At 40.1% G+C, this 22,917-nt stretch overlaps 1 protein-coding gene across 1 annotated transcript; it reads left to right on the top strand.

Moving 5' to 3' along the window:
* The first annotated feature begins 2,352 nt into the window (after positions 1 to 2,352).
* Positions 2,353 to 4,462, top strand: LOC143611941 (glycerol-3-phosphate acyltransferase 5-like). Its single transcript, XM_077086038.1, has 2 exons — positions 2,353 to 2,908; positions 3,518 to 4,462. The coding sequence occupies exons 1-2, from the start codon at positions 2,354 to 2,356 to the stop codon at positions 4,460 to 4,462; spliced, it is 1,500 nt and encodes a 499-aa protein (XP_076942153.1). The 5' UTR covers position 2,353.
* The last annotated feature ends 18,455 nt before the right edge of the window (positions 4,463 to 22,917 follow it).

Consider the following 22,917-nt stretch of genomic DNA (forward strand, 5'->3'; position numbering starts at 1 on the left):
CGCGTTATATGATGTAACTATTTGATGGTTTATTCTGTTTTAGTGTTTTTGGTACCTAACATATATTATTTAACTGAATGCTTTATATCAAATCAAAGATCGTTAGTATAGCAACTATACGATACATTTTTTTTCTCACCTACATGTGCATAACTTTTATAGTTTCCTACCTGCTTTCAACAAAATGACACGTTTCCGATTAGGGTCAAACATTATGATGTACTTACGCGCTTTAATTACTTTTTCTATGCGAGTAAATTCAAACACATAAAAATATATTACAATAGACGAGTTAAGAAAATTCATATTCAAAGGTACACATAACACAATTCGTTAACCTATCCAATTAAAAGATTCGATTGAAAAAATAGAAAGTTTATTACCTCAAGTATGATTGTTCGATATATCGTGTTTGAAAGAAGTTCCAGAAGTCGTTGCCACAACACCCTAATGGATCATTTTAGCCTCGATTCTTGATCCCACCGTCGCCGCATCTACTGTTTTGCAAACCCTAAATTGGGAGTGAACACGTTTGTTTTTAAAAGAAAATTAAAATAGCAATATTAATAAAAAAAAACAGGCGTTACTCAAATCGAACTCGTGACCCTTTTGAAGGGAACCCAAAGGGCGCTATTCCACTAGAGCAGCAGCGGTAACCTTTTGCTATGGTGTCGATCACTTTAATAATTGTTATGGAGTCGCTCAAAACTTTTCCAGTCACACCGTTCTTGACAATGTAAGCCCCGCCCCTTCTTTCATCAATGGAATCCCGTTGGTAGCTACTTTTGCAAAGGAATTATTGACATAACTGACCATCAATAATGCTTATATGTTTAGTTATGATCTCGAAATATTTGGGTCTATAAATTAGTTTCACGTGGTGAGGTAAAGAAGTGAAACAAATAGAAATAAATTATTTTTAAAAACTGGAAATATACAGTTGACTTTTAAATCGAAAGTCCATACCTTTTTTCAGTAACGAATTCATAAATTATTGTTTGTAAATTGTAAATGAATAGACAACAGCCGAATGTGGAAACCTAATATTGAAGTGGCCGGCTACGTGGCAAAACAAATTAACTAGTTAGCACATTGACCAGCTTATAAATTATGTAGTTTAAATATATATCGTTACACTTGTATGGTGTACCTAGCTCGCCATAAGGCAAACAAAAAGTCATGCACAAACGTGGAGGTTTTAAATACTTTGTAGGTGATTATTATATATTTTCTAGTTAAGTAACCTACATTTTCCCAGGCACAAAACATTCCAAACATTATTTTTTCGAATATTAAAGAGTCATCAATATTGGACATTTGGACCCCATATATCCACGTGTCTTTTCGAATAGTTACTTATTTCTGGCAAAGTTGTATATCTACAATGCAATTTATTTAAAATTAAACAACGATATTAATAGGAAAATCCCATAGCCATAAAATTTGTTGACTGCCACTAATTAAGGATTGGCACGTATCCTTTTGACGCAGGAAACAAAAATGGCGTAGGAGAAATGGTAACAAAGGAGATGGCACAAGAGACAGGGTGCATGAGGCGATATGTTGCACCATATATCGCATCAAAAGAAAACTTTTATTAAATGACGCAGGAGGTGAAGGGTTGTCACATAAGAAGAAGATTAACGTAGAAGTAAAAAGTCAAAAACGATAATTCACAAAAGTCAATGGCTATTCTCATAATTCCTTTAGCCAATAAGGCTAACTTCTTAATTTTTTTTACTATAACTTAGGGTGCTTTTTTAACTTTCTTACTATTTTATTTTCAAAATCCTAACTCTTTGTAATCAGGCCTTGAGGTACACCTTAGCGTCCAGAGCGTTAAAACTGATTTGGCAAGGGTTAACGAGTTGAACATCATTCCTTTCATGAGTTAATGGGCGTTAAAGACAATAGGAGTTAATGGGGGATTAAACCATTTTTTTAGATTACGATGGAGGTAAAAGATGGCAAAGTGGGTGACGTGAAGTTAAGAATGTGAATGTATCCCCTTGGCTTTAGATAAACGCGTTAAATCTATCATCTATACTAAGTTAAAGTTTAACATTATTTTTGGATAGTATTTTGTGTTCAAATTCACTAGAATGAAAAATTAAGAGATTGGATATTTAACAAATAAATTTGTGTGCCACTTGGCACCAAGGAAGGTAGGTATAAACCGATAAACGGCCTCTTTCTTGTAGTACAAATAGTCGATCTACCTTCACCCTCCATCCATAAATTCAACACAAACTTATCTCTTAATCTTCATATTCATATCTTCATTGATCAAACACTAACATTATCAAAAGTTCAAAACATAAATTCATTAAAACACTAATTAGTGTTTACAACAATGGAGTCTATTGTTTCAGAGCTAGAAGGAACCCTTCTAAAGAACAAAGATCCTTTCTCATATTTCATGCTAGTAGCTTTCGAAGCCTCGGGTTTAATCCGGTTCACATTGCTATTATTACTCTGGCCGGTCATCAAGCTACTCGATGCATGTGGGAAACCGGACATTGGACTAAAACTGGCCATATTTCTTGCAACCGCTGGAGTTCGAATATCGGAGATAGAATCGGTTGCAAGGGCAGTTTTGCCAAAGTTTTACTATGATGATATTGATTTGGAAGCATGGAAGGTGTTTAACTTGTGTGATAAAAAGGTGGTTGTGACCAAAATGCCTACGGTTATGGTTGAATGGTTCGTGAAAGAGCATTTACGAGCGGATGGTGTTGTTGGGACCGAGCTTGTGGTGAACCGGTTTGGGTACGCCACAGGGTTGGTTAAGGGTGGTGGGCTTGGATCTTCGGTGGTTGATCGCGTGGTGGACTTGTTTGAAGGTCAACAACCGAGTATAGGGCTTGCAAGATGTCATTCTGATTCTCCAGTATTGTCTCTATGCAAGGTAAATAAAGCATATAAATTTAAGATGCTAATAGAAAGTAGTAGTGATGGTTGTGGATTCTGTGTGTTAGGAACAAGATTGATACTTCTACAAGCGAACTCGATAAGCTCGCTTGAATCAGACAACTTTTTACGGAGTTGTTTATAAGCTAACTTATTTTTAATCAAACTCTACAGAGTTCACTTGTCCCACGAGAAAATTTTATAGAGATTTTCACTTTCTCACCGAACTTTATGGAGTTGACTTGTCACATAAGAGAACTCCTAAGAGATTTCTCACCAAACTTTTCAGTCTTTTTTATCAAGTTTAACATGTTATTTCAAAAACTCTATGAGGTTAGCTTACCATACAAGAAAACTTCATAGATAGTTTAACCAAACTTAACAGTTTTCACCAAATTTAACCTGTTTTTCATCAAACTCTAGCTGGTCATAGAGTTACACTTGCCGAGTTCGCTTACAAGATAACGAACTACCCTAAAGTATAAAAATAAAATCCCAAAAAATAAATCATATATTGCTAAATCACATGCTAATACAAAATATATGTATATATTGCTCTGATATAACTTAATATTTCAAGTTTTTATGATATTGTACTTCTTTGCAGGAACAAGTAAATGCACCATACATCATCAAACACCAAAACCACAAACCCCTCCAACAAACCCGACCGGTGCCGGTAATCTTCCATGACGGCCGCCTCGTTAAACGACCAACTCCTTCCACGGCCCTTCTCATCCTTCTCTGGATCCCAATTGGTATCATCCTAGCAATAATCCGAATAACCATTGGTGCCATGCTACCGATGTGGGCCATTCCATACGTGGCCTGCATATTTGGCGCCAAGGTCATAGTAAAAGGGGTCCCACCACCCCCTCCAACTGGGTCCACAGGTGGTGTACTTTTTGTCTGCACCCACCGCACTTTAATGGACCCGGTAGTCTTATCCACCGTCCTCCAGCGCAGCATCCCAGCTGTCACCTACTCCGTATCAAGATTATCCGAAATCCTCTCTCCAATCCCAACCGTCCGATTAACCCGTATCCGCCACGTGGACGCCGGAAAAATTAAAAAAGAATTATCCAAAGGTGATTTAGTGGTTTGCCCGGAAGGCACAACTTGTCGTGAACCGTTTTTACTCCGGTTCAGTGCTCTATTCGCCGAGTTAACCGACCGGATCGTGCCCGTGGCAATGAACTACCGAGTCGGGTTCTTTCATGCAACAACTGCTAAGGGGTGGAAAGGGTTAGACCCTATATTTTTCTTTATGAACCCTAGACCGGTTTATGAGGTTACATTCTTGAACCAGTTGCCGGCTGAGGCTACATGTTCGTCTGGTAAGAGTCCGTATGACGTTGCGAATTATGTACAAAGAATCTTGGCAAACACATTAGGATTTGAGTGCACAAATTTTACTAGGAAAGATAAGTATAAAGTGCTGGCCGGAAATGATGGGACAGTGTCAAACACACCGATGATGAACCGGGTTCAGAAGATGGGGAAAACATTAAAGAAGGTGGTGGGCACAGTTAAACCATTTGGGTTTAGCTAATTCTTGGTGATTAATATTGTAACTGTTTGATTTTTTTTAATATGTAATAATTTTGTTTTTTCTTTTCTTGCTGGTTGTATGAACATTTTTTTTGTAATTCTATTTATTGATGTTATATTGGATTTAATCGTTTGATAATATTCAGAAATATTTCGATTCCACTTTAGCAATTACTAAATGCACACACTTTTGTTGATCTAAGTATAACCATTGGTCACAAATTAAAGCATAACAATATTTAAATTTCCATTAATATTGATAATAATACAAATACGGATAAAATCAAAACAACGTTACATAAAATAAAATTACATAACTAAATCAAGAAACCACTAAGTAATACAGAAATAAATGAAAGCAATATAAAACGGGTGTTGCCTGAGGATTTATGTTTAACAAAGGTTCTTTAAACCAAATTTCGGGCCACCCAGGTGAACTTGCCTGTCTCACAGAGTGCAACTGTCGAAGCAGTATGCACTACCGGGATTAACCTAGCATCCGAACTATATACATACTAGTGGATACGAGATCATTAACGTAGGAAGTGAACTGGATTGAACTTTGGTTGTGGTTAGAGAAATATGGTTGCGGCTTGTTATTCCCTTCTACCCTAAACCTGCTATTTATAACAGGGACACACCGTTAACGTAGGAAATGAACCGGATCAAACTTTGGTTGTGGTTATTCACTTTTTAGAGTTTCAATATCACATTCATATATACTCTTTGAGCCCGTTAATAATTAGTATATTAGTAACATCTACTAATAATTATTATTAATCCAACAATCTTTTCTCGATTGTAATTGTAGAATTGAAAAATACATGCTTGCTTTTGTTCAATTACAAATTAAGTTTTATATTTATAATTATTACATTTAACGTTTGCATATGTTTATGTTTATGTTTATGTTTATTAGAGCATTCTCAACCCATTCTCTACCCTATATCCATATATATCATATAATTACACTAAAATTACTATTTTTTCTCTCTACTATTTAATTAAATAATACGTTTTATATATTTATCATTATCTTTTCTCTTTCCTCCACTCACAACCACTTTTAGAAAATATTAAAAAATTATACGGTATAAACAGTGAATCTTCAAATTTAACTTTTCCCTATAACATTTCTCTCTCCTCTACTCACAACCGTTCATAACCATACCATATAATTTACAAATCCCTCTAACAAAAATATAGAGAATGGGCTAAGAATGCTCTTAGTAATTAACGTTAGGAACTGAGTGATGATGTGAAAGTGAAACAACACATTAAACACAAATGAATCACAGAAAGAAAATAAGAAAATGAAGAATATAATTTATTACCTCAATCTACAATATTACAATAGTAGGGTACGCATTTATGTGTATTAGTACCATTAGGTACCGAGTGACGATTTGAAAGTGAAACAATACATTAAACACAAATGAATCACATGAAGAAAATAAGAAAATGAAGAATATAATTTATATTTATTAGCTCTGTGTATAAAGTTTACAGTAGTAGGGTATAAATAATGATGGGCTAGAGTTAATATATAGCATAGTCAACAACAAACAAAATACGGGGCAATACAATGCTTACTCTTATTAACCCATACTAAAAGCCCAAGATCTTTCACAAATCATAACAATCTTTCACTTGAAGACTTCGCACAGTCCACAACATCCATTTATTTAAGCAAAATCCAGCAGCGAGTAACTCCAACAATCTTTTTTTTTTCGAACGGCAACTCCAACAATCTTTTAAACAAGTGTTTCACACCTCCAGTTATATTATACCCCTCTCAAGTACCTAAAATTTTATGTTGAAACTCCCCCGAGCTCCAACCAAGTAACTTGTAGCAGACTCGGCTGTGGCTAACCCAACCACTGACCCATTCTTTGTCTCAAACGGCTTGGACACTCCAACGGATCTGGAAGATACGCCGAAGACCATCAGTACAAAAACGTGGTGATGCGGAAGTGAGACAACACTAAACACAAACAGATCTCTAACAGAAAATAAAAATATATTCTTGGAAATATATATATATATATATATATATATATATATATATATATATGTGGGAGGGATTTTTTGAGAACCATGTTGAGTTTTAAGAACTTAAGAACTCAATTATAGGCCACACATTTAATTAAATAGAATGGAATATGTGGCTAAGATTAAATCTGGCAAAAAAGTCAAAGTAGGAGAGAGAATAAAGACGTAAGTAGTTACACCAACTTTTGCGTTCGTTACACATGTGTAAAAAGTCAACTCGGTGCGTAAAAAATTTTGTAATTTGTTTACGTGTATGTAACTTACATATATTACGCATGTGTAAAAAATAAATTCGAAAAAAAAAATCGTTACACTGAGTTCTTTCGAGTTCTTAAAACTCAAAGGGGGTTCTTATTTGAAATCTCCCCTATATATATATATATATATATATATATATATATAATACGCTAATTGTTTATCGTACAAAACGTACGCGATCATATTGAACGTAGATCATAACCATTTACAATTTTTATCGTAACTTAACATAAAGGTAGAATCGTCTTTTGACATCCTTTAAAAATTCAACTAATTCAACGCCAACGCCGCTACTAAATTAGGAATGGTTTCTATTCTCTGTTTCCATAAACCTTTTTGGTTGATTAATTGAACGAGTTCATTCAGAAAGTATTAAAATCGTTAACACAGTTATAAGATCGTAGTATAAAATGTATGAACTGAACGTGTTAAGTGAATGTATTACACATGTGATGACTGAAAGTAATAACAATTAATTCCTGTGTTTAGAGTCGTATAGATAGAGTAATAGGAACGTATTAAACGAACGTATTAAAGGAACGTATTAAAAAACGTGCTAATTTTAAATAGGTGTTAACTTACAAAAACGTATAACACTATGTACTTACAAAAACGTATAAAGAAAACGTATAACTTACTATCTACTATTATGTTCCCCACATTTGTTTCAACTTCTTGATTGTCATCAGCATACTTTTCTAGAAAACGTATTAGTAAAACATATTAGGAAAATATATAAGATTATGTACTTACAAAAACGTATAAAGAAAACGTATAACATATTACCTACTACTACTTACAAAAACGTATAAAGGAAAAGTTAATAGGAAAATGTATTGGAAAACGTATAAAGAAAAAGTTAATAGCATATACCTTTTTCTGTTACAAATTGACACAAAAAATCATCACTTTGCTAATACGTTTCTGTTTCAAAACCCCATCAACAATGCTTTCTACATCATCTCGTCAACAAACAGCCAAAAGCAAATCGGTGTATGCAACTAAATCTCATAATATGTTCCTTTACACATAAACCTCTACCTATTAAGTACGGTTAAAATCAAACCGGCGTAAATCAATTGTAAAGACGATTTAGTCACTAAAGCGGACAGCATATCTAGGCCGGTAACTTAAATTGGTCGTAAATCAATCGTAACCCCTGTTGCTAAACAGTTAGGTCACAGAATCAATTGTAAAGACGATTTAGTCACTAAAGTGGTTACCGACCAAGGTATATCTGGCCGTCGACTCTGACAAAAAACAATCAAAAAAGAGAATTTGTGACTGTTTTGCAAATGTTTGAATTGTCACAAAGTGCAAGGCAGTTAATAAAAAAGATCAAAACCCACTCGTATGTCTCACAAGGGTGTTTGGAGACACAATACTTTCAAAAATCTAACTAGTTATTAAGACAAACGCTTAACTAAATCAGTTTCTAAACTATATCAATTAAACTTCTATTATTAAAACAATTAAATTTCTACTAGTAAAAGAGCCCGCGCGTTGCGGCGGGGACACAACAAAAATTCGATTGGTAACGGTTCAGTTCATTATGGTACCTAAATTTGCTACATCCTAATTTATATTATGTATAGTTTAAAATTCCATAAAAACCAAATTTATATAACAATATTAGCAAAAAATAAATAAATAAACACACACATAATGTGTATCGAGTCAACCAGTCTAATATGTTTCAAACCGTAGAAAAGAATCATATATCATCCAACATGCTATTTTGCCACTTCTATTTTTAAAGATCTATAATAGACAATTAACTAGCAAGAAACCAATCTCTTCCCTTTAGTAACAAAAGCATGCATCAATTTTACTATAACAAACAAACAAAACTAATTAACACGGACTAGATTTAAGTTGTGGTATTTTAGCTTATGACTAATTGTGTTTATAAATTCAAATGAACATCAATAAAGTACCTATTTGTTATCATTTGTTGTTAAAACAAGATATCCAATTTTCCACTAACGAAAACAAATGTCATTGGGGGCATAAACGAACGGACATGAACAATAATTGTTGTTCACTTAGTTAAACAAACATAAACGCATGTCTTATTCGTTTATTTATGTACGTGAGCATTCGTTGATGTTTGTTCATTTGAATTCGTTTTTGTTCATTCATTTACATTCGTTAGTTTACGTTTGTCTGCTTAAGTTTGTAAATATATTCATTAAAAATTTTTGTGCCCGTTACAACTTGGTAGTTTTAATAACTTTTCAAGGCCCGTTACAACTTGGTAGTTTTAATAACTTTTCAAGGCCCAACACACTTTTCTTCACAATACTTTTAGGTAGTTTTAGCTCAGTGAACTATTTGTGTATAATGTTTTGAACAAACATGTCTCGATTGCTTGTTCAGTTAAAGTTATCATGCGAACACAAACACACTCTTTTCGTATTCGTCTGGTTCATTTAGAAGCCTATAATTGGATATCAGGAAAATTATCGTTTTTATAACGGTGATATGCTACAAGTAAACCGACATTGACAATAACCTTTCCGAGGGCTTTAAAGCTATTGATCAATACTATCAACATTTTACAATCCTGTAAAGGGGCAAATTGGTAAATTCAGATTATCTAAATGTACCAATTTTTGCGTTCAGTTTACTTATTTTAATCAATATATACCAATTTTCACCAACAATTTACAAACTTTAATCTATAGTAACCAATTTTAAACATTTAAATCTAAATTTACCAACCGGCTCCTCTGTATTCCAAAACTACCAATTTCCTCATCCATTCTAAAATGCTTACAGATGGCAAATTGGTAATTCTAGGTTAACACAAACAAGATCCTGTGCATGTTAAACATACAATTTCATGCTATTAAACTGTTAACTTCATCTACAACTTATTTTTGTGAATACACGGTTATTAAACATACCGATTTCAAGGCCTTTGATCATACTTTGAAGCAAAACATTTGATCCACGCTATGTGCAGCAAAAGGTCATTGCTAAAGGGCAAAAGGGTAATTTTCAAGTCAAACAACAGCCTCGGTAGTAGGTTTATCCAATATTGGAGTTGCTTAGAAAGGACCTTCTAATTTATCTGCACAAAATTAAACGTAACCATCAGACATATAGTATTCATGACAGCAATTTAGCCAAAGTCTTAATAATGAGAACTGATAATAAAAGAAAATCAATTAAAAAAGAGATTTCTGCATGCTTGTCTGGGTTCATTTAAACCAAAACAACCACTACTGCCGCGAACCGTCACCTCCGACCATCACTTTCACCACTGTTTGCTTAATTTTTCGACTGGCCAGCCAACACCAAGATTTTCTAGCCTCCACAGGCTCGTAACAGCCCTTGATCATCTACAATGGTGTCCTACGAACCCACGGCTAGTGCACCTTGATTCTATCGAACATGTTGTTTAATATATTTAGTAGTCGAATACCACTTTTATTATGTATCATTTGATCATCAATTTCGTCCACAAAGTGCCTCCTACACAGCTACCAAACATATTGAATCAAATCCTTCTATGTTTCGGTCCCGATCATGATCCTTTACCGATTGAAGTCGTTGTCAACTGCCTTCATTGCTCCATCGTAATCCGAATTCTGAATCACTTGCCACTATGCTTCAACGGCTTGTTAGGGACTACCAGGAACCCTTTTGTCAAAAATAAAACAGCAATATAAATGATAGCCGTTAGTATGCCCGCAAACAAACCGAACAGACACAAACACGAACGCAAACAGGGATTGTCCACATTCGTTCATTAATGAACGCATATGTCCATTTGTGTTTCTTCGTTAACAATCTAAACAAATGGTTCTCAAAACCCTAATAACCAGCTTAGTCTAGTTTTATTAGTTTTTAGACCCAACGGACTATATTCGCGTTTACTTTTAATTGTGTTTGCTCGCTTATGTCCATTTATCTTCTTTCATCTATGTTCAACTATATTTGTTCGTTTATGTTCCTTTGCGGTCCTCAATTTTTTTAATGAACATGAACAAGGAAGGCTCATTTGTTTAAGCGCTCATGTTTGATCATTTGTTTGGTTAAAGTGAAACGAATGAACGAGCGAACACGAACATGCAACGTTTGTGTTCTTTCAATTCGGTTCGTTTACAGGCCCTGCACTGTCTCGGAGAGAGGCTCGGTGAAATAGACATGTCTGTGAAGATGCGGACTACTTGTACCTGGACAGAAAGACCCTATGAAGCTTCGCTGTTCCCTGGGGTTGGCTTTGGGCCTTTCTGCGCAGCTTAGGTGGAAGGCGAAGAAGGCCTCCTTGCCGGGGGGGGGGGGGGGGTTCCGAGCCATCAGTGAGATACCACTCTGGAAGAGCTAGAATTCTAACCTTGTGTCAGGACGTACGGGCCAAGGGACAGTCTCAGGTAGACAGTTTCTATGAGGCGTAGACCTCCCAAAAGGTAACGGAGGCGTGCAAAGGTTTCCTCGGGCCGGATGGAGATTGGCCCTCGAGTGCAAAGGCACAAGACCCACCCGTCGAGCAGGGACGAAAGTCGGCCTTAGTGATCCGACGGTGCCGGGTGAAAGGGCCACCTCTCATTTATTCTTAAAAATAGAGTTTCATGAGCTAGTAACAACGTAAAATTGTTTATTGAAGTAACAAAATAAAAATGCAAGAACTCAAGATTATAATACCATAAAATTCCTTCAAAAATGTTTGCAATTGTGAATAAAGACGAAGTGAAAACCACGATAAGGATCATATGTGTCCACGTGTATTGGCCAAACCAATACTTGTACAACTTCTTTTTTCAGTGAGAGGATTAACCACACGAAACCTTAACCGTAAAACAAAGTTGAAAGTTCGATCATAACATTAAAAAAAAAAGTACTTAAACATCACATTTCAGAAACGACAAACCTGCTATATGCAAGAAATAATAGGTAACCATATGATATTTAATCAGGTTTCCACAAGCTTATATCAAAACTTGTCTATCGTAACGGTGTTGAGCAGCGCTGACTAAGACTAAGAATCCTCCCATATACAAAAGCATCGTGGTGAAGAAGATATGCGTGAAATTGACACATATTATTTAAAACTTTATTATTTAAAAGAATATCATTACCAACACATTAATAAATTTGCATACCCGTTTAATAGATTGAATCCACAAAGCTGTTTGTCTTCATGCGCTTTTCTTAGCATATTAGGTTCCAGCTGATGTTGACCAGTTAAGTGGAACTAATCTGCTGCCAAAAGATCCAAATAGTAAATCAGTTTGATGATTTTTTATTTGTCTACACAGGCCATCTTTTATATTTGGGCCATTGTTGTCATCATACAAATGTTCATGTCATCATTTAAATGGTGCAGCAGTTATTAATTTTCTACAGCAATCGTGTAATCTATAAAACAAATTTCTGTTCAAACCCTAATGAAAGCTAAGTAAACTATCAAACTGAGTGGGAAACAAAATTTTGGGGTGATACGGACAAGAAGGGAGTCATGCCGAGCCTGAACTCGTTTAGGCACGAGCATAAGTCGTGAGTAGTTTTTCAAGCTCAAGCCCAACTCCTATTTCTGAAGCTCGAGCTCGGATCGTGAGTTGTTTTTCAAGCTCGAGCCCAGCTTAGGCTCAACTTGTTTATCATTCATTAATTATTTCACTAATAATTATAATAATTATTTGTAAATATTTTAACTATAATTTTAATTATTTTTTTTGCCGTATTAATTGTTTATTGGATTACATCGAAACAGAAGGCAAGCGGGCAACAAGCTGCGCCGCTACCCCTTTTTGAATCGCAAAACCCAATCTTTTAAAAACTATATTTGCTGATCTTGGAGTCATAACATTAGTATGCATGACCCGCTGAACACGGGTAAGTAGCTCCACAGCTTCAGGCGCTAGGAAACCAAAAGTGTCAAAAGCAAAAATACATGTTGGTTGTCAAGACACGCCTTTTCATGTTTTGCCACCTTACCTGAAGCAGCTTTTAATGCGGCTTGACCGACCGCGAAACCACTACTCCCTAAGCCCACCAAAGGAGAAACCCCTGTTAAATCCACACACACGTGTTTCCCTCCTATCCATCCAAACACCAAAATGTCAGCCAGCCGAAGAGATGATCTTCCCTCCGAAGGGTCAGTCAGGAAATTCACAGGTGCTTCTGAAGAAACGTGGATCTACTCACTGGTAGCAGATCTACTTTCCTCGGGTGTGATTATACTATTTCACCGATGGTTCTTCTGGGTCTGTGTTCTTCCACCTACAAAATGAACAGCGCCGTTACTTACCCCTCAGAAAGGGACAGAGGGGTCCTCTTTGGGGTAACCCTCCGGCGTGAGAATCAGTATATTTGTGGAGAAGATAATAATATGTCTGAGAGCCCTCTCAAGAGTATTGCTGAATAGCTTAATACCCTCTGATTGTGAGACTGTCTGTTTGTATGTAACTGACTGTGAGTGAATGTGATTCAATATGATTGAATGTGTTATCACTGCTTGTAACAGTCAATGATTGAGTATGAATGTCATCAAAGTGGAGTTGATGCTGTATTTATAGTGCTAAGGTTACCACCGGTTGGGCTCAACCTCGTTGGCTTCCTCCAATCGCACTGCGCCACGTGTCCTCTGGGACACCTGGCGCTTTCTCGTTGGTTGTAATCACGTGGTAACACATGTGTCATGCTGAGTTGTCGTCCTTTCATTTGGCAGCTATCAACATCAGCATATTCTTTCTCCTTAAAAAGATGCCTTCTGGAAGGTTGTCTGACGTGCACAATCAAGGTTGCCCTAATCCTGATTTGGATAAGGACGAGGTTGATTATGCGCACGTGTGATATGCGCCCATCCTGAGGATGCGCGAGGTCTTCTCTTTATTCTCACGCGCAGATATTTCATGCGCAGATGTGATATGCACGAGCATGTGATATGCGCCGCGCGCTGATGCGCTGCGCGCATATGTGATGCGCGAGCATATGTGTGCCTGGGCAGATGCGATATACACGGGCATGTGATATGCGCCGCGCGCTGTGTGCCTGGGCATATGATGCCTGAGCATGTTTTGTATGCGCCATGCGCATAGGTTTTGGCTTTGTGCCTTCATAATGTCTTTATCTTGTGGGTTGACCCGCCTTGCTCGGTGTTGAGGCGGGTACATACCTCTTCAAGCCCCCCCAGTCTAATGTGTGTCTTATTTCGCGCGAGCGCGGTAAGATGGATATTAGACTTACTGATTTGGTCTTTAAAGGGGTTTTGTCGTTTTATTGGTTGTTTCCATCGTTGCGCGAAGTTCTATCCATTTGGTTGAAAACGAAGGGTTGAAAACGACGGGTCGAACACGTGGTTAGTTGGTGGTGACGTGCGCCGTAAACATGTCAGACGTTTCGTGTGCTCGAGGTGCTACAGTTGCCTTTCACGTCCCCTCACACAGCTGTCTTGAACACGTGTCGCGCTCGCATTGGTTAGCACCTGCGAGTGGGGGCGCGTCTCTGCTCCGTGGCAGGTCGGTTACAATTTTATGTCCCCTCAACAGTGTTAGGGACACGTGTCGCGCCCTCGTTGGCTTGCACCCGCGAGTGGGGGCGCGTGAAATCCGATCAGCTGCCACATTTCTCTCTCCTGGGCCTATAAAAGGAGGCCCTTAGGAAATTTTTTATCTTCATCTTCATTGTTGATAATTTTCGAGTTTCTGCCTTTCATATTCTGAATTGAGTGTTTTCATCTTTTCGATTTCTCGATTATCTGCTGCTGCAGTTGTATGTCTGATAGTTCAGACTCGTCTAGCCCCTCAATCACCTCTGTTGCCTCTCGAAGACGCCGTGTGAAATCTGTGGTGATGTCGACATTGAAGCAAAAGGGGAAAGGGAAGAGGGTTGTTGAGACCACATCGGAGGAAGTAGGGAGGACCAAGGCCACCAAAAGGTGGAATGAAATCCTCTGCAAATTGAAGCAGGCCGATCTCGACAACCTCATCGCCTCTCAGGGCTTTCCCACCCTGTTTGGCTGCATGTTGCCTAGGTCCGGGCAAACGGCGGCGGACCCGCCTGCCGGCTATATATCCCTATATAGCCACTTTTTCACCCACTGCAACCTTCGTCTCCCGATGACAAGGTTTGTGGGTGCACTGCTGAAGTTCTATGGGATTCATATATCCCAAGTCCATCCGTTTGGACTCGTGCGCGTGACTCACTTTGAGTTCATGTGCAAATCCCAGCGCGAGGAACCCACTCCTCGGCGCTTTCAATATTTTTACAAGCCCAAGATCCAGGACAATTGGATCTCTTTCATTCCTCGCAGTCAGAAGGTGAAGTGCTCCACTGTTTCATTCAAGAGCCTTCATGACTGGTCTGAGAGGTTCTTTTACATTAGGGCTGGTGTGATACCCATCCGTATGACCATGCGCTCTATCTCTTCGGCGCCTGCGGATGAGGGTGTCCTCAAGAACCCAACTGGCGCCTGGGTTAAGAAACTGACCGCCGAACCATCCCCCGCGAAGAAAATTTGCGAGGAGGCGCTGGTGGGGGTCGGCATGAGTAAGCTATGGGCCGACAGCGCGCTTGAGCCCGTTATCCAAGTCGACGGGTTGTGTAAGTTTATTTCATTGCTTTATTTATTTTTTCTGCGCGAACATAATTATTTTGCTGATATCACTTGACTTGTTTTTGCACAGTCACCAAGGATTATGTCCTTGCCGCTTATGATGAACAAGTGGAGGGTGGCTCCGTCGCGCTTGGCGCTGGGGAAGTTGGTTTCCCAGATCGCTTCGATGACATGTTCATCCCAGTGGATCTGGAATTTGACTTTGACAGTGACGCGCCTGGTAAGCCTTCGCACTTATGCTCATTCCTTTAGAATACCCAAGTTTATTAACAGTTCTGTTGGTTGTTTTTGTAGATGCGCTTGAAAACTACGAGCTAGAGCTCGCGGAAGAGGAGGAGGAGGAAGAGGATGCGCCCCTACTAAAGCGCAAAGCTAAGGGGAAATCTGGCGCAGGGGCCAGTAAGAAACAGAAGAAAGATGACACCCCTGTCGCTCATCCCCATGCTCAAACGAAGGGACCTAAGGAAACCCAGGTGTTTACCACAAAGGTTTCTTTAGCTTCCCTGCCTGTGAGAGTGGGCAGACCTCCTGTCCACTTGAGGTATGGTGGCGTCGTCTCCTCCTTTCGCGCGGCTGAAGAGAGAAGCAGTGCCGCGCCTGCAACAGGTATACTTTATTTATCTTCATCTGGCTGAATTGTTATTAAACCTTTCCTCCTTTGAATGTTTGCAGAACCGGCGACGGTAGCAGATGAGCCACAGGCGCCACAAGGTGCTGAGGCTGCGCCGGGGGCTGCTTCGGAGTCCCCTGTTCTACCCTCTGAAAAGGGTAGAATGAATTTTATGGCGATGTTCGCCGCGCGAACAGAATTGCGCCAAGGTATGTTTTGCACACTTGTTTTCTTTATTTTTCTTTTGGATTCAGTCATAAACCATTTTTCCTTGTTGATTTGTTCATAGGAGTTGTAGCTGGCGTACAAGTTGCTGGCGACACTCCTGGCGCCGTTGGCGACGCCGCTGGTTCTGGTCCTGCTCCTGCTAGTGCTGATTCTCCCCTTATTGGGGTTACAAAAGAGCAGGAAGCCGTATTGCGCGCCGAACTGGCGGCGTCGAAACCTCCCTCGCCTCCTCCTACCCGCAGCCCTCTCCGCGAGGCTGGTTTGGAGCCCCCCAGGTCGCAGGAGAAGAGGCCTATTCAAGAAGATGAGGAGGATGAGGGGGCTCAAGCTGAGGACTCCTTGGGAGACCGCGCCAGCCCTGCGATGCCACAAGCCTTCGCAGCGCATACTTCTGGTGGGGCTGGCGCTGACTTTTCTGCTTCATCCCCGCAGGTATGTTTTAATTTGTTGCTCCGCTGCGCGTACCTCCATATAAGTATGTTTTATGACTTAGATCATTTCTTGTGTTTTGTAGGAAGGTGACCACGTTTATCGCCCGAGATGGAATATTAATGAAGAAAGTTCCTTCCAATCCATGGGCGTATGCGAGGACTTCTGGGCTCATGCCGTGCCTCCTACTGAAAGGAGGTATCAGGAGGAGCGCACTCGCGCTGACTTGCTCAACGATCACATTTTCGTTGGGTCAGCTTTCTTTGCTGCCTCCCAAGAGCTTCATCGCGATTATATTAAAGTACGCGATGCTCTTGTGGCAGCCCAGCAAGAGGCTAAGGTGGCTGCCTGGAACCTTTCTGATGCTCGCGCACGAGCTGAGAAACTCCAGGCGGAGCTCAGCGAAAATAGAGCAAGTGCCAACACCGCCTATATTAAGCGCGGGCATGAGCTCCAAGCTGCGCGGGAGAAGCAGCAGTTGGCGGAGGCCGAAGTTGCCAAGTACGCGCGTAGAGTGCGTGTCTTGGAACAGCAGGCTGAGGCGCGTGACCAAGCTATCGTCCAGAGTATCACTGAAAAATCATCACTGGAGAGCGAGGTTGCGCGCCTGAAGAGGGAGTTGGCGGCCGCGCAGGCCGATAGAGATGAGGCCTTGGCGACGGCGGCGTCCAGCCAGGAAGCACTTGGTGCTGCGCAGGCGGAGAATGAAAAAATCTTGGCGGCAGCAGCGTCAGATAAGGAGGAGCTACAAAAGACTAAGGAAACTGTTGAGTTATTAAACTCCCAGGTTCCTGTCCTCGAGACGTCTGTTGCTGGCCTCGCGCAGGATCGCCAATGGCTGGTGTCACAGGGCATAACTCGCTGCGCTTTGGCGATGAAATATTCCGCCGAGTTTCAGGCCCTTGTGATGGACTGCAATGCCGCCGCGCGCTTGGTGGGCCGAGCTGAAGGGTTTACGGATGGGTATGACTATGGCATGTTGAAGAAGAACCCATCCGAGTACCCTTACAAGAGCGACGCGGCCTGCGCGGACATGGCCGCGGTGGGGGAAAAGTACATGAATACTCCCATCCCCATCCTTATGCAGGTACCTTGACCTTAATGAGTTTTACTTGACTAATTTTTCCAAGTGTTTTGTACTCAATACTTTTCTAATGATTTTGCAGATAGCTGCGCTTGCTGACCAGCCCGACCTCGGCGCGCTAAAGAAGTTGCTCGATGAATGCGAGAGGGCTGGTGGCGATGATGGTGGCGCGGGGGATGTTGCCTCTGCCAGCGGCTCTGGCGCTGCAAATAAATCTGCTCCTGCCACCGTCGTGATAGAAGACTCCAATGAGGAGGAAGAACTTGACTATGGTCAGTTCGGAGATGAGGAGCAGGCCGCGTCAGATGCTGCGGGAGATGATGAAGGTGATGAAGTGGCTGACGTCGACGTGGAGACTTGAGAAGCCCTTCATCAAATTTTACATATTTAATTTTTTATACTTGTAATTTGTAACTCATCATACTTGTAAATTTCAATCCAATGGAATGAAACTTGTTTTCTCTTTTTCACATCTTGCGCATTTCCATTCATCTCTTCATGTTTGCTTGTATAGATATAAGATATGCTTGCACGTTAAAATAAGAACAAGGTTGTAAGGAAATTATTAACTTAACCTCTGTTCTATTTTGTTTGTGGTTTCGCAGTATCTTGTTTATGCTGACATGCGCGCTAACTTTTCATTATTTCTTTTTTGCGCGTCGTTGTCGCGCGGTATTTATATGGAAGTATGAGTTTAGCCATTACATGTCAGCGTGTGTTACTCAGATATCCACTATGATTCCGCGCGCGACCTCGACCTGAGACCTTATCATGATATGGCATGTACTTTGCCTTAGTTGTGTTTAAGGATTTTTATGATCAGGCTGCGCGGGATGTAAGATGGATGTTTGTGAGTGTTTTGAGCTAAGGCTCTTTGTTTTGGGCTAAGGCCCTGACGTTTTTAGAGTTAAGACTCATTAACGTGTTTGAGCTAAGGCTCGTAAGTTTGGGCTAAGGCCCTGGCGTTTTAGAGTTAAGACTCGTTAACGCGTTTGAGCTAAGGCTCGCGCATGTATGTTTTACTTCGCTTTATTTTGCTTTGAAGTCAATATAGTGTTGTCATATTGTTCCAAATTAATAAAGGAAGTGTGAAACATGTATGCAAAGGTAATAGAACAAATATTGAAAGATAGCGCGACAAATATTGAAAGATAGCGCGAATCATCATTTATGATGGCTTAAAAGCCTTGATTACATATTTGAACTTTTTACATGAAGCATTTTCTAAGTTGTGCCGCGTTCCAAGCGCGCGGTATCTTTTTTCCATTCAAATCTTTTAAAGTGTACGCGCCTTTCCCCAAATCTTCTGAAATTTGATAAGGTCCCTCCCAATTGGGGGACATTTTTCCTGGGGGTATTGCGCGACTAGCTTCATTGTTTCGAAGGACAAAATCATTTTTCTTGAAGTGGCACTCTTTAACGCGCTGATTATAATATTTTTCCAGCTTTTTCTTGTATCTGGCTTCATTGATGATAGCCGCTTCTCTGCGCCCTTCAAGCAAGTTAAGGTCCAATCTTCTTTCGCGCTCGTTATCAGTTTTGCTCATCATGAGTACCCTATGGGATGGGCATCCAATTTCTGCTGGGATCATAGCCTCTGTCCCATAGGTTAGGCTGAACGGGGATTCGCCATTGCTAGTTTTGCTTAATGTCCTGTGCGCCCACAGGACATTAGGTAACTCTTCGACCCAAGAATGGGATTCTCCCTCCAACCTTTTCTTCAGCCCATTTAGCAAACTTTGATTCGCGCGCTCCACTTGGCCATTCCCCTGAGGGTGGTAGACCGACGTGAAGATTTGGTTGATGTGCAATTCTTTGAGCCAACTTGATATCTTCCTGTCAGTGAATTGTTTTCCATTGTCGCTCACAATTTCCATAGGAAGGCCAAAACGGCAAATGATGTGGCTCCAGATAAATTGCTTCATCGCCTCAGCTGTGATTTTTGCTAGTGGCTTGGCCTCAACCCATTTTGTGAAATAGTCTATCGCCACTACCAAAAATTTCACTCGCCCTTGCGCTTGCGGCAGGGACCCCACAATATCAATGGCCCATTTGTGGAAAGGCCATGCGGAGGTCACTGGAATCAAGTTGTTCTTTGGACGCATGGTGTTTGGCGCGTAGCTCTGACATGCCTTGCATTTTTGGATTTCTTTTAGCGTATCCAAGTACATGCCTGCCAATAGTAGCCTGAGCTCATTGCCCACGGATGGCGCCAATGAAGAAACGTGGATCTACTCACTGGTAGCAGATCTACTTTCCTCGGGTGTGATTATACTATTTCACCGATGGTTCTTCTGGGTCTGTGTTCTTCCACCTACAAAATGAACAGCGCCGTTACTTACCCCTCAGAAAGGGACAGAGGGGTCCTCTTTGGGGTAACCCTCCGGCGTGAGAATCAGTATATTTGTGGAGAAGATAATAATATGTCTGAGAGCCCTCTCAAGAGTATTGCTGAATAGCTTAATACCCTCTGATTGTGAGACTGTCTGTTTGTATGTAACTGACTGTGAGTGAATGTGATTCAATATGATTGAATGTGTTATCACTGCTTGTAACTGTCAATGATTGAGTATGAATGTCATCAAAGTGGAGTTGATGCTGTATTTATAGTGCTAAGGTTACCACCGGTTGGGCTCAACCTCGTTGGCTTCCTCCAATCGCACTGCGCCACGTGTCCTCTGGGACACCTGGCGCTTTCTCGTTGGTTGTAATCACGTGGTAACACATGTGTCATGCTGAGTTGTCGTCCTTTCATTTGGCAGCTATCAACATCAGCATATTCTTTCTCCTTAAAAAGATGCCTTCTGGAAGGTTGTCTGACGTGCACAATCAAGGTTGCCCTAATCCTGATTTGGATAAGGACGAGGTTGATTATGCGCACGTGTGATATGCGCCCATCCTGAGGATGCGCGAGGTCTTCTCTTTATTCTCACGCACAGATATTTCATGCGCAGATGTGATATGCACGAGCATGTGATATGCGCCGCGCGCTGATGCGCTGCGCGCATATGTGATGCGCGAGCATATGTGTGCCTGGGCAGATGCGATATACACGGGCATGTGATATGCGCCGCGCGCTGTGTGCCTGGGCATATGATGCCTGAGCATGTTTTGTATGCGCCATGCGCATAGGTTTTGGCTTTGTGCCTTCATAATGTCTTTATCTTGTGGGTTGACCCGCCTTGCTCGGTGTTGAGGCGGGTACATACCTCTTCAGCTTCTTTCTTAACAGAAATTCCAGCTCGCCTGAATATATCAAAGAGCACAAAGAAGAGAGCTACTAATGCTGTTGATTTGATGCGTCTTCTCCCAAAACTTGGTGACCCGCAGAGTGAGTTACTTTTGCTTCGATCATGTATGGGTATTGCTAAACTTTTCTTCGGTTTGAGAACATGCCAACCTGTACACATGATGGAGGCAGCGGTGTTTTTTGACAAGGGATTGCATGAGGCGATCGAGGACATTGTAGTTTGTGGAGGTCCTTTCTTTGGAGACCTCCAATGGCGACTTGCTTCCTTACCCATTAAGAATGGGGGTTTGGGGTTGTATTCGGCAATAAAGGCTTCCTCTTATGCGTTTGTGGCCTCAAGAGCCCAATCGTGGGTGCTTCAGGATCACATTTTGCGAGACAGTGGTATATGTGGGATGGATTCTGATTATTCTTGTGCTCTGGCTTGTCTTCGTGATATGATTCCAAGCTTCGATTTTAGCAGTTTCTCTAACAAAGAGATCGCCCCCTCTAAAGCCCAGCATACATTGGCGAGCATTCTTTTTAGTAAAATTGTTCACGACATGGAGTCACACTTTAACATGACAAGCAGACAAAAAGCCATTTTTGAGTGTCTACAAGCACCACATGCTCAATATTTTCTTCTTGCTATCCCTTTAGATGGGTTAGGCCAGCATATGTCTCCAGTGGAGTATCGTAGTATTCTTAAGTATCGCCTTATGATTCCTCTATTTCCGGTTGATGAGATATGTCCTGTTTGTCGTAAAGCGTGTTTAGACTCATATGGGGAGCACGCGGTGCACTGTAAAGAGCTCTCGGGGTTCAAGTACCGACACGATCTGGTTAGGGATGTGCTCATTTTAATATTTAACATAATACAAATTATTAGCTTATTTTAATCATAATATTTCATATATTAATAACTATTATAAAAACACATATTTATTATATTAAATAAAAATTGTATAAAATAGTAGGCTCATTTATTAAACAAGTTTATTTTTATGCTTGAGCTCGTTTAAGCTCAATTCGATTCGAGTCTCGAATAAAGGCCATTTAGTTATCAAGCCTCGATTCGATGTATTAATTTCCTTGTATTAATTTCACACTACAACTTGGCTCATTTAAGGTCCTGCACACAATTAGGCTCGTTATAATTTTTCTCAAAATATACAAATATAATCATAAATGTATATAAATTATTTAATAAATAATAAGCGACTCAAGCTCAGACTTGAAAAGAATGACTCACAATCCGAGCTCGAGCTCTTGTAAATAGACCACTAAACGAACTGGGCGTTCATTAACTTTTCATGTCAGGAAGTATGGATAACGTGTAAGCAGACATTAATGAGCAAATACAGGAAGCACAAATTCACAAACAAATCTATCACAAAATTTGCATATGGAATTAGCATCCCCAAGTAAGACACTATATTTGACTAACCATATTCGCTACAACAAAAATCAAGCATACATGAAACCTGTTAACTTACCAATTCATCTAAATGCTTAAATCATAATATGAAAGGAGACAAGAAAACCGTCTTCAACTTGTATATATATCCTGGCACCTCAACTATCAACTGCAAATAAACGTTTAATTCATTACTCAGTACTCCATAATACTTTGGTTTAACCAAACCAATACCCGTTTGTACCTTGGTTTGTCCGTATCGGTTGGCTACTGACGAAGAAAACTCTTTAGTGTAGGGCACCTCTTTTAGCCAGCAACAATGGGCTATCAAGTGAGTAATAACCTTTCAGGCTAGCATATTCTTATGAGAGTATGCACACCATGAAATGAGAAAAATAGCATTGATCAACAACAAATTCTAAAAAATGTATTTAGAGGGACGAATATATTCATGTAGATATGAAAAATTAGGAATCCCCCTGGTCTGTGTATACAAATTCATCCAAAATACAACAATTAAACTAAAATCAGAGATTACATAAGCAAGAAAACATATAAAATTAGACAAAATCGCATAGCATAA

Source organism: Bidens hawaiensis, unplaced genomic scaffold (genome assembly GCF_021521415.1).
Source record: "Bidens hawaiensis isolate Kalapana, Puna unplaced genomic scaffold, B.hawaiensis_p1.1 tig00032751_1, whole genome shotgun sequence".
Lineage (NCBI taxonomy): Eukaryota > Viridiplantae > Streptophyta > Magnoliopsida > Asterales > Asteraceae > Bidens > Bidens hawaiensis.